At 28.0% G+C, this 12668-nt stretch overlaps 1 protein-coding gene and 1 long non-coding RNA gene across 3 annotated transcripts in view; one reads left to right on the forward strand and one right to left on the reverse strand.

The window, feature by feature from the left end:
* LOC142325024 (annexin B9-like) overlaps positions 1 to 11484 on the forward strand; it is a 58439-nt gene extending 46955 nt beyond the window's left edge. The window contains exons 7-9 of one of the 2 annotated variants that reach the window (XM_075366274.1): positions 1474 to 1647; positions 2212 to 2393; positions 7957 to 8168. In XM_075366274.1, the coding sequence (XP_075222389.1) occupies positions 1474 to 1647; positions 2212 to 2393; positions 7957 to 8007 (407 nt within the window). In that variant the 3' untranslated portion in view covers positions 8008 to 8168. Of the gene's footprint in view, positions 1 to 1473; positions 1648 to 2211; positions 2394 to 7956; positions 8169 to 8837 lie in introns of those variants that run through there. The other variant, XM_075366275.1, reaches the window with a different exon arrangement.
* Positions 4888 to 9423, reverse strand: LOC142325025 (uncharacterized). The gene is made up of 2 exons (XR_012756471.1): positions 9303 to 9423; positions 4888 to 5303 (listed from the first exon to the last, which is right to left on the reverse strand). It is a non-coding gene; the product is annotated as an uncharacterized LOC142325025 (long non-coding RNA).
* Positions 11485 to 12668: the final 1184 nt, after the last annotated feature.

The following is a 12668-nucleotide window of genomic DNA, read 5'->3' on the forward strand; positions in this document are numbered from 1 at the left end:
AAACACTAAAGTATTATTTCTTATTGATATTTTATAAAAATATTTCTTCGGTATCTGGAATCCAGGAGATGCAAAAAAATGAGCACAACATGTAAAAAAATGTCAGGCTGATTATTTCTCAATAAAAATAATTAATTCTGAGCATTTATCATTTAAATTGATGGTTTTTATATGTTTTATTATTCTGTTTTTCATGTGCAACTCGCTTGCATATTATGCGATGTGAAAATGAAAGAAACTTTTAAGATTTGAAGCTATAAAAGTTGTAATATGTAGATTAGAATCTAGTCATTTGATAAAATTTTTAATTGTTTATATGTTCATTTCAGTATTTGTTTATTATCAAATTGTGATATGCAGTGGTATGGATGGACATCTGAGGCAATCACTTACTTTTCTGATAATATAATCATTTTTCAATATTATGATTATGTCAACAAAATTGTTTATGAAAAAACAATAAATAGGTTTTGCACTGTCTGGTCTTTTGAAGCGAAGCTTCTTAATGCAGGCTTTTGAATGGGGAATCAACTGAGAAAAAATGAGTGTCGTGCGCCATGATTCCTTCACTATGCCTACCTATTGCATAAGAAGCTTTGCTTCCGTCCTGTGTTCACGCACTGATGCACTTGTTAAAATTTTTTTTTTGTTTTTATGTTTACACATCTCGTATCAGTGATAGTTTATAAAAATAGGTTTAGTAACAATTTTAAAGTTTATTGATTTAAAGTGTAATACAGTATTATTTTATTTTATAAGATGCATGAAATTATGTTGTTTAAGATTATCCTGTTGCAAATGATTAGATGATATGATCCATATCATTCACTTACATAGATATAATTGTATGGATTGATAAAGTGTCAGTCACTTGTCTTAGAAAAATTATATGATACAGATACAAGTGTGGATGCACTTTTAAACTACGTAATGCTGATGGTGGTAATAATATGAATTATAATATACTAGTTTGAACATTGAAGTAACAGTAGCACTCTACAAACATTTTTATGACCATAAATATTTTATACATGTTTGAAAATGAGCAGTAACTATAGTTAAAGGGGAAACAAGAATGTCACCACACTCAGGTATATCTAACTATAGAGAAGTTATGTTAAAGTGGAATATTTTTCCTTCTTGTTGCTAGAATATGAAGTTATTATACATCTGGTGTTAGCTTTGAAGCAAGTGAAATAAGTTGACTGTAGTCAGTGTCAGAATGCTGATGATATTTTCACTGTAAAGACTGCATAATGAATATCATTAATTACAGGCTGAGCAGCTCTGTTCAGTCTTGTATTTGAGGTGCTTTATATGGGCTGAAGTTATTTGGCTGACTGTATAACTTTTACAACTAATTATAATGTAGATGATTATGTATTTTAAAGCAGCTGCATGATTTGGTAGTAAAATATATTTTGTTATTAATTGCTTCTCATGTTTTTATTTTATTTTATACTTTTTGAACAGGGGAAGGTCAGTGGGGGACAGATGAATCAACTTTCAATGCTATATTGGTATCTAGATCATACCCGCAGTTAAGAAAAATTTTCTCTGAATATGAAACTTTAACTGGTAATGACATTGAAGAGGCTATTAAATCAGAAGTTGGTGGAAGTCTTGAAGAAGGATTCCTTGCAATTGGTAAATACATTAATTGTCCGTATTTTTCGTTTGTGATTGTACATTTGTTGTGATAGTTTTGGTAAAATACCCTAGACTTTGATTGAAAATTAGAAAAAAAAAATTTTGTTTTATAAATATTTAAAAATGACGTTTTGAGTTATGTCATCATCTCTTTATATTTTTGTAGTATTAACTATTTTTACACTGTTTGATGTCCTTGTTTGTTATATGTTTAAAAAAAATCAGTCCTTTGATTTTCCATTTTTATTTTTTGATATATTGATAATTTGAAAAGTTGAAATTTTGTAATTTATTTTATTTTTAAAGAAGATTATTCATGGAGTAATAAAATTTGTAATAGTATTGATAAAAGTAAAATTACAGCAATTTTTGATTATTAGATACTGCATCAGATAAATGTGTTAGACGCAGTTAGTATTACTTTAAAAAAAAATGTGCATAGGTGGCATTCTCCCTTTCTAGTCTAAAAATTAACTGGGTGGCTTATGAAATAAGTGTTGTTTTTATTTGAAGTTGTATGTATTTATTAACGATATATTGATGATATAATTTTTTTTTCAGTTAAGTGTGTCAAAAATAAATCAAGATACTTTGCTGAGCGTCTTGAAGATAGTATGGCAGGTTTTGGTACTAAAGATAGAACACTGATTAGGATTATTGTTGCCCGTTCAGAAATTGACCTTGGAGATATAAAAGCAGAATATGCTGAATTGTATGGAAAACCACTTGAAGAACGTATTGCTGTAAGTAAAAGTTTTTTTTACAATATTTTAATCATACTTAGGTTTTTTTTTACTTTTTTAATAATAAATTTAGTTCCAATTTAATTGACAATCCCTCCAAGATGATGCTTCGATTGCTGTATAGGAAATTTTGTGACTTGAAAGATTAAAATTATCCTACTTAATTTTGAGTATCAAAGAAATGCTTAGTATACATTTAAAGAAAATTTTTGAAAATGATTTTTTAAATTGAATACCATTTATTCAATTAACATACTTTATAAAAAGTTACTTAAAAAACAAGTAGTTATGTGAATACAGATTTATGATTGTAGATCATGTTATTAAAAAACCTAAGTATGGTTGAAGTGGTACATAATTGCTACTTGAAAATGGCAAGTTTTTATTTTGTTTTGTTTAGCCAAATTGGTAATTGCTTTAATTTTGGATATTATAACTTTTTTTATGCATTAAGAGTATACTTTTATGTTTATGGGCACCTTACTTGCAAATCTGCATTGGCAAATGCACAGCATCTTATCACATGTTTATTTTTTGTTTATACTTTTAAATTGGCAGAAGTAATTTTGTGTTGACCAAGGTTTTTTTCTATAATGAAATAATCTTAATTGATTTTGAATGAAATTGAAAGGTTATTTATTATAATATGAAGTTAACATTTGTATTGCAATTAATGTGATATATTGATGAATATTAGGAAATGCCATAATTATTTTTCATGACTACTAACAATATTTTTGTACTACTATGCCATATAGCTCCATTGTTGTGATTTCTGATATGAATTACTCATACAAACTAACAATTACTTATAATCTGTGATTTGGTATAATTTTTATTCCAGTAAGAACCTTCCAAATTGAAATAAATATGTTAAATTCAAAATTATTAATGATTTTTAATTATTATCATTATTGATAACTGAAGGCTGGCCACTATATTTAATTTTAATTGTACATTTTTTGTCAACGAATATTTTAATTGATCTATTTTATGCATTTAGCACTTTTTTCAAACTGGCATTGTTATGGTTTTTAGCTATTTACTAATACCAGCAGCATCCAGACAAACTGCATTCAGTCAGGGTTGTTTAACTTTGATAATCTATAAGAACTAGTTTATAGTTTGGTAGTAAGCTCCTTGCTTCATGCTCTTAATTTTCAGTTTGCTACTTCTGGAGATGTTCCATTTGCTATGGAATTATTAGATTGAGATGCAGTTTACGTTTTTGCCCCTGACCAGGTCTCCATAAAATAACGGAAACCATTCATATATCATTCTTATTTGTTCCATCCCGTTCATATACACTTGCATGTATTTGAAAAAGCAAAGCTACAATTGTACATATTTTAAATCTGTTACCCTGTGTGAGATAGAAATATTGTTCTGTGGTGGAAATGATTGGTAATTTGTTGGAAGTTTTATTATCAAGCAGCCAATTAATATGCAACATTTTGAATTCAGTTTTTTGCTTAGGTTTGGTTCATTCATTTATTACTATTTCACCTTGTTTGCTACTTGTGCACAAACCAAAGTTTATAAAAGTCACCTATAAAAATAACTGGGAAAGTATTGCTAAATCTAAGCGATTCTAAACTATTTTGCGTATAATAAAAATAAATAAATATCAAAAGTAGGAAAAATAAAAATATATAAATTTTTTTGCTACAGAATAGCTATTCATAAATTTTCATTTCTGTAATACTTTTTCTGATAACACATTTATTAATGAACTTTTTTGGAAATAAACTTTAAGTTGACATTACTGAGGGTACCTTTATTTTATCCTATTATTACACCTGAAACACACAAAAATAGGATCATGAAGATGAGTGGGGATTTATATGCTATGCTTTACACATGAAATTTTCATGAAGTGCACATCCATGGGGGGAGGGGGAATTGATAGGGGTACACATGTATACAAACAAAATAGGCTCGCATTAACTTGCCTGTCTGTTGAACATAGATTGACCCTATTTCTTGAAAACATTGATTCAAAATGGCTTGCGGTGAGATGATTGTGTACTGAATTGTTCATATGTAGATAGTTTTAGGGATGCACTTCAAGAGGGAAGGGATATAAAGAAAGGAAGGAGGAAGGGTACAAAAATACTACTTATACAAGAGAGGTTCACGTCCTGTCTGTCTTTTACATACAGAATGACATATTGCATATACCTGAAGAAATCTTGCATTACAAATACACATTTATACCATAGCCTTGTGGAGATGGATGAGTATTATCATTGATAATTTACACTTGTTTGGGGGGGATACAATAACACTTCCAAACATGTCAAATAGGTTCACAGTTATTCACTTGCCAATTAAATGTAAATATACCAAGTCTGTTTAAGTAGAACAGAGCAGATGTGTCTCTCAATATAAAATCAGATTATATTTTCTTTAAAAATGACAAACTCCAGTAAATATAAAAAAATAATAGCGTGGCACAAGGAAACAGGGAATTTTGAAGTAACTCTCACAAAAATAAAAAATGAATTTACTAGTTTTATTCTGGAAAAAAATAGTAAATTACACGCCATTAAGTGTCACAACACAAAAAAAAATTATTTTCTAAAAAAACATTGTCCATAAGATGATGGGCATTCGAACATATCCATTTCTGGAAGCAATGGCTGAGTTTTTGCATGACACATTAAAACAGTTCCATGGGAATTGCAGTGATTTCTTCTCGAATCCTTGTTTTCAACTCTGCTATTGTTGTTGGGCAAGTGATGAACACTTTACTTTTGAGGTGGCCTCCCAAGAAAAAATCGCACACCGATAAATCTGGTGATCTTGGGGGCCAATGAATGTCACCAAACCTTAAATTAAGTAGTTACCAAAGAGTTGTCGAACAGCTGCCATTGATGCTCTGGCAGTATGGGACTTTGCTCCATCTTGCTGAAACCAAGGATTATGACAATTAGGAAAGTTTTGAAGTTGTTCTGCTACAAAAGTTTCAAGCATATCAACATTTCATTCACACATTACTGTTGTTACATTCCCTCTCTCATCCTCAAAGAAGTAAGGCCCAATCACACCTACCTTGTGTTGATAAGGTGTATCGAACTGTACGTTTTGGCTGTGTAATTGTCATTCGTGCAATGGAAGAGGATTTTCAGCTGCCCAGTATCTGCAATTCTGCTTGTTTACATACCCACTGATATGGAAATGAGCCTTATCTGACATGAAAAGGTTATCAGCAAAATTAGGGTTGTCATTAATTTTTTCAATCATTTTATCATAGAATTGTTATCACACTGCATGGTCTGATGGATTTAGTTCCTGTTTGTGGACAGGGACTGAAACTGAATTTTATAAGGGTGAAACTTCAAATCACTGTGGAGTATTTGATGAACAGTTATTCAGTTTAACTTTAAGGCTGCTATGTGTTTCCTTGCCAATTGTTGTGGGCTCCTTTCAATTGAGGCCCGAATTGCTTCAATGTTTCTGGAGTTCATTGACCTCCTGGTGGTTTCTTTCCTGAACCTGTCTCCTCAAAATTCTTAACCCATGACCTGATGGCATGGTAAGATAGAATGTGACCATGACATCCTAAATTTTAATGAGATTGGAATTCCTGTTGAGCAGCAGTCACACTGTTACCACTTGTAAAATGCCTTCACAGCAAATACACACTGTATACTGACCCACTGGTCCATGATTACTAAGTGGCAGGTAATTGTGCACAGAAGGATGCCACTCTCACCTTTCTACCAGCTTTTCAGGGCTGCCACTACTGCTTTCAAAATTTCCCTTTTCCTTGTGCCACCCATATAAATTAAAAATGAATAAAATTTTATGAACTGATCATTTTTAAAATTAACTAGACAATTTTAAGTTTTACTTTACATCTGATCATAAATTTTTCTGTAATAAATACATAATTAAAATTCCTACAAAAAGGATTTTGTTTTTACACACACATAAAGTGAAAATTATCAAATTTAAAAAAAAATTATTCAAAGATTTTTCGTCATTGAATAATCTACGGCAAAAATAATTTGATAAGTAACTAATTATTATTTGATTAATTCAAATTAAATTTATTTGAAATAGTAACTTCTGAAGTTATAAGTTTTTAATTGAAAACAATTTAAAAAAGCTAGCCAAGTATTAACATGACCTTTTGTAGCTATCAGTTGTAAAAATTAAAATTTATAGCCAGAAAAGAAATAAATTTTTAAAGGTGGGTAATAAATTTTAATAAAGATCTTTCTAGAAATATTCATAAAAAAGTTAATCTTAACAAATTTGCTTAAGTAAAGTTTTCTCTAAATCTATCAACCCCTTTAATAAAGGCTAAAACAAGAAAATGAAAATTTTTGAAAACCTCTTCTCAATTTTAGGTCCAACGGTATAATTTAAAAAAAATTGAAGACTTTTTTGATTAACATTTTTTGAAATATTACAGACATATTTTGATAGCCATATATGAAGTGTAAACTTACAAAAAAGTTTTGAAAAATATTTAAAACAAAGGGAGATAGAGCAAAAGAACAAAAAAAAAATTTTCAATTTTAAGAGGTCCGAATTGTCTGAATTTTGTTCATTAATTGAACAGTTTGCAACATACACAGGAATAATAATTTGTTGTATACATGATTCTAATACTGAAATAATTATTTAACTGATAACAAATTTCCTTTGGGTTGTTCAGTAGGTTTAATTGACTAAAACATTTTCTTTTATTACAAGGATACATGTGTATTTACTTTTTTAATGAATCCCCAGATTCAATCCTGGAGAAATTTCCTAGTTTCTCTCAGTGAAAATGTAAATAAATGGTGAGAGATTCAAGGAGGGAGTGCAGTCTTTTTATCTATTGTTTACTAGATTTTAAGATTTTTCTTTACAGAATTTGCAATGTTCATGAATTTTGTTGTAGATTATTAAAAGAATAAATTTGCTATTCTTAACTAATTGTAAATAATCAATTTTTACATTTTAAATGTCTTATACAAACTAACAAATAATTTAATTTACTGAATACTTTTATAGGTTATACTTGCTTAATAAGTATACAACGAAGAAAGTTTGAAAATTATTCATAGGACCTGAAAAAATATTCTACAATGAATTTTTTGTAATTGGAGATGTAAGTCATATATCTCTACAAACTGATAATTTACACCCATTTTAGACAGATAATATACAAATAGTACAGTGGCCAACATAATGTGAATATTTATTCCCCCTCAATATGGAATTTTTTAAACTTATAATTTTTACCATATTCATGGTAAAAAACTTGAGAATACTTCCAAGCTTGCTTTTCTTGGGCAAATGAAAAAGCGTTCTTGATTAAATACAAGTTTATTGCAAATTTCTGTACTTTTTATTGAAAATTGTTTACAAAAGACAGCATAGCTGTGTTCCTTTACGTATAAGAAAAAGGAGTAGTCCTAGTATATTCATACTGGTGTACTTGTATGATAGATGATAAGTGTATAAAATTTACATGATTATTATACAGTGTATAAGACAGCTTTTAGTAACTTTAATTATTTTTATTTGTTTTTATCTTTTTTTCATTTTGTGTTCTGCTTTTTAGGATGATTGTTCTGGTGATTATAAACGACTGTTATTGACTTTGGTTTCATAATCGTTGAAACATTGTTTTGTCTGCCACACGCACCACTTATAAGTTTATATTATTATTATTTGTATTATAAATTATATTTCTGTGTCATTTATTTATTGTTTATAATTTAATATTTAAAAAAAATATAATTCCTGTTTCTTCACAGATTCTTATTAAGCATTTTTAAGCTGGTTTTTTATTCTATTTTTTCAAGTGTGATTGTGTTGTAACAGGGAATTTACCTATTTCAACATTGCATTATTGAGTTTATAAATAAATAACTTTTACTATTTATGTATTACTACTATATAAACAATACTCATTTGAATTTTACTATAAAATAGTTTGAATTAAAAAAATTAAATGGGTTCTTTATTAACTTTTAAATAAAATTTAGACTGATTATATATAATCAGTAAAACATTATTCAAATTAATTATCTTAAATTTGGAGTACCAAAGTTAGAATGAAATGTAGATATGCATATGTATGTGTATTTATTAAACAGGAATTATTTCCAATAAGATAATGATTAAAATGTGTGTGTATATATATATATATCTTTGGAATTTGTTATCATATAATACTTTTTATATTATTTCATAGGCTGAATTATATATCTTTATGTACTGTTTTTTATTTTTGTTCAATTTTAATCGATTTTTAAATTAAAAAAAATTATTTTATAAATTTTAAATAATAAAAAAAAATACCAGTAGAACGGTATTATTAATTACTGCCTCCTGTCAAATGATTTTTCAGTGCTTTAAGATTGCATGATAATATTTAAAAAAATAGTGATATTTTTTTTTAATAAATGCTCATTTTTAATTTTATTTTATTGTTCTCAGAGCGATTGCAATGCTGATTACAAATCCATCTTTCTTGCACTCCTTGGATGAATACATGCTATTGATCATTCATTGGCTATATATTTAGTGTATTACATATATATATTGGTTAATTAATATTACATTTACTGGGCTTACTGCTGTAGAGCAGCATTTAACTTTTTCTGCTGTAACATTTTGTGCATGAATATTTACATAAAATGATCAGAAAGTTATTTATCAAATAAAAATGTTATATTTTCATATTGACTCTTCTAAGTGCTGGTTAAATTCTTAGAATAGAGGCATCTCTTTTAAATTATTTTTTCAGTAACCTAATGGTTCCTGACAAAAAATAATCTGTGAACAATAAAATTATTGGACAAATTTTTGAAATGAGTCTGAAAAGTTCTTCAGAATATTTATTTCTAACTTTTAGAACAGATTCAAAATATTCTGCTACATACAAATATACTTCATCCTTACCTTGACTGTAGTAAAGATAATTCTGTTTTTTCTACAAATGTTGCATTTCAGTTTGGTCCGTCATGCAGAGTAGATATCATCTTGACTCAGCATATTTTTAAAGTCTGAGACAAAAAGACATTGTTTTTTAAAATAATATTTCTAAATAATCTTTTCCATAACTTTCTATTCTTTATGACCCAGATGAGCAATCTGAATATGAAACAAATATCTTTTATGGTCAGGATTTTTTGTTGTTTCTTGAATTTTTCACATTAATCCATATCCTTTTAGTTGTGGAATATGATATGGTCTTATAGTATTTAGAAAAAACAAAATTAGAAAACAATTTTAAGTATTGCTTTCCAGACATGAGTGTCTATATGTGTGTTAGTCTTTATACAGTATTTGTTTTAATCAAATTTAATGTGTCCTTGTCAATATAACAGAAACTGTATTAGCTTCTTAACATTTAGCATGTAGGTTTATTGTGCGATTAGTGCAGAAAATTTTCTTCAAAATTACCTTCGGCAAATTTAGTTACTATTTATTGTAAGTATATTATGCTAACAATACAGCACAGAAACAGCTGACTGTTAGCATTATTCTTTGTATAATTAAGTGATTTTGCTCTGGTTAGTTAGATGTAATACATGATGAATTTGTAATGTAAACGTTTGGTGTTATAAAAGAGAATTAAAAATTACATGATAAATAATTTTCTTTTATTTATATTTATGTGTAAATTTTTATTTATTAAGCGACTACAGAGAGAACACCAACATTAATTAATATAAATACACCATAAAATCTCTTTTAGAAATTAAAACAGTATACATTTCTACAACATTCTATTCATTGTATATGTATATTATGATGTGGTGCTTATGTGTGCAATATTAATCTAATGTGCCTTTTTAATGCTTAAATAACTGTATTTGAGGTATAATAGAATCTTTTGAGAAGTATCAATATATTACTCATGTTCCTATTTATAAGGAGAATTGAAAAAATAAAAGGATATTTGTTTTCCCAATTAGAACATTGACAACATTGAAATTTGTTATTCATAACTTCAGTTACTGAAGATATGGATTTTCAATCTTAATTGTGAAAGCAAGTATTGGTGCAGGAAAATATCTCTTTATTTTTAAACTATCCCTTGTATTGTATTTTTATTTGGTATTGTGCAATGAATGAAATCTGCTTACTTAGTTTTACCAACTCTTGTAGATGCTGGGAATATCAATATTATTATTGTTATTAATATTAATTGCTTAATCTCCTTGACTCCTGGTTTTTCTTTTTTGATTATACAACAAAAAAAAAAGTAGTTGTAGTAGTCTTTTAGATCCAACATTCTAAATAATGAAAGCTTGCTCTTTCATGGCATTTGTTCAAAATTACTTTTCACGTACTGATAATGTATGTACAACTTTCTAGGATACCTGCACTATTAAGTAGCAGTTTACATGTCATATTCTATAATAGTTTTACTGCAGACAAGCCTTTTTAACAAAAATTTGTTAAGAAAAAACTTATTTTAGCGTTGATAATATTTTTTAAAAAAGAGTTTGTAATTCTGAGAATTATTCCAAAATTGATTATTTAGGTTGGAGGGGGATAAATATGTATGCTTGGGTAGTTATCTAGAATGCTTAATCTTGGTCAAGAGATGGTAGTCACTAAGCTCCATTTATCTAATTGCATTATCTGTGCAATTTAAAAATTGTGAAATGACATTGCACACTTGTTAACCTTTTAAATAACCTTTCAAAGGTTATGATAAAAGCACTGCCCTTTTCCCCTTGATACACACACACATCTTTGCTTCCCTCTGAATTTGTGGCACCAATCTCAGCATTATTACTACATAAATTTAACTAAAAATCCTGCTTGTAAAAATTGAATTACACCAATTGGCAGGAAAAGCTAGTGTCATTAAATATTTCTTTACCAGCATTAAACAGATCGGTCAGGAGATGGATGAGCAATAAGATGTAATAGATACTGCACAAGCATATTGTGTTGCTGTAGCAACTATTTATTTACAGTTGCCAACCTGAAATCAGTTTCGGAATAACCCTTGTACATTTACTAATTTCATTTTGTATTTATTTCTGTCTATAATAAAAAGCGTAAATCAAGCACGTATATTTTACTTCTGTAATAGCATGAGTTAATAAAATATAATTAAGATTTATTGTGTTGAGTTAATTAATTCTTAATTGCTTTGCTTTCAGTTATAACTTCATCATATATTACTAAACCAAAAAGTAATTAAAAATAGATTATTTATAAATTCATTTTATTATTTTCCTTAATGATATTTTTAAATATTTTTTACTTCACTGGCAAATAAAAGCATTTTTTTTTAAATAACAAAAATAAGACTACTACTACCAAATGAAAATTATCCGCGAGCATTGACCTTTGATGAAATATATTACATTAATGAAGCGTGATCTTCACAGAGAATTTTATCCTACCACCCTTTTACTTTAAGATGTCACAGGTGATACAAATCCAATATTAATATTAGAAGATTAGCTCCATTTTGTGTTTAGAAGATCCTTTTTTCCTTTTACTTGATTTTTAATAGTACAATATGTTTCTTTCATAATTCATAAATTTATTTGTTGATAATGTTGTTTCAGAAGGAAAAAGTAGTAAAAAAAAAACTTAAAAAGAAATAGTTCTTTTGATGGAGTTAACCATTTGTAATGACATTAATAACAATAGCAGTTACATATTCTTTGGTGCAGTTTACTAGAGACAGTGTTATTGGCTTTGTGGCCATGTACAAGTATGCAATAAGTCATTACTTTTTCTTTTATTTGTTCACTTAATTGTATATATTAGTTTCAAGTTTTTTTAAATGATGCGTATAAAATGTATATCATAAAATTTGATGTGGTAAATGTTTCCACATCCATCCTGCTTCTGATACATTTTTGAAGATCAACAATTCATTATATGTTTTTATCTGTGGGTGCTGTTTAAAAACAACACTAATGCACAAAACTATTGCATCCAATCACACTACCTAGCTTTTATAACCATTTAATAACATATGTGCATTCAAATATACTTTCATGCTGAGTTGATGACAAATGTCATACAGTTCTGACATTTAGATCGGTTCAAACCCCAAATATAAGTTTACATTGAATACTGATGGCCATGGCAAATCACTAGCTTACTAGGATAGGACACTACTGTATCCAAAACAGATGCACACCCCTGCAGTGCATACTTAGGAAAAAAATAAAACTTACCTCAGGTACACAAACATTAATGGTTACAACAATTTTAGAAAATATAATATATAAATTCAGAAAAAATCTGGTTTTCAAAAATATATTTATTACATCAATCATATAATTG

This window comes from Lycorma delicatula, chromosome 5 (assembly GCF_047948215.1).
Source record: "Lycorma delicatula isolate Av1 chromosome 5, ASM4794821v1, whole genome shotgun sequence".
Taxonomy (NCBI): domain Eukaryota; kingdom Metazoa; phylum Arthropoda; class Insecta; order Hemiptera; family Fulgoridae; genus Lycorma; species Lycorma delicatula.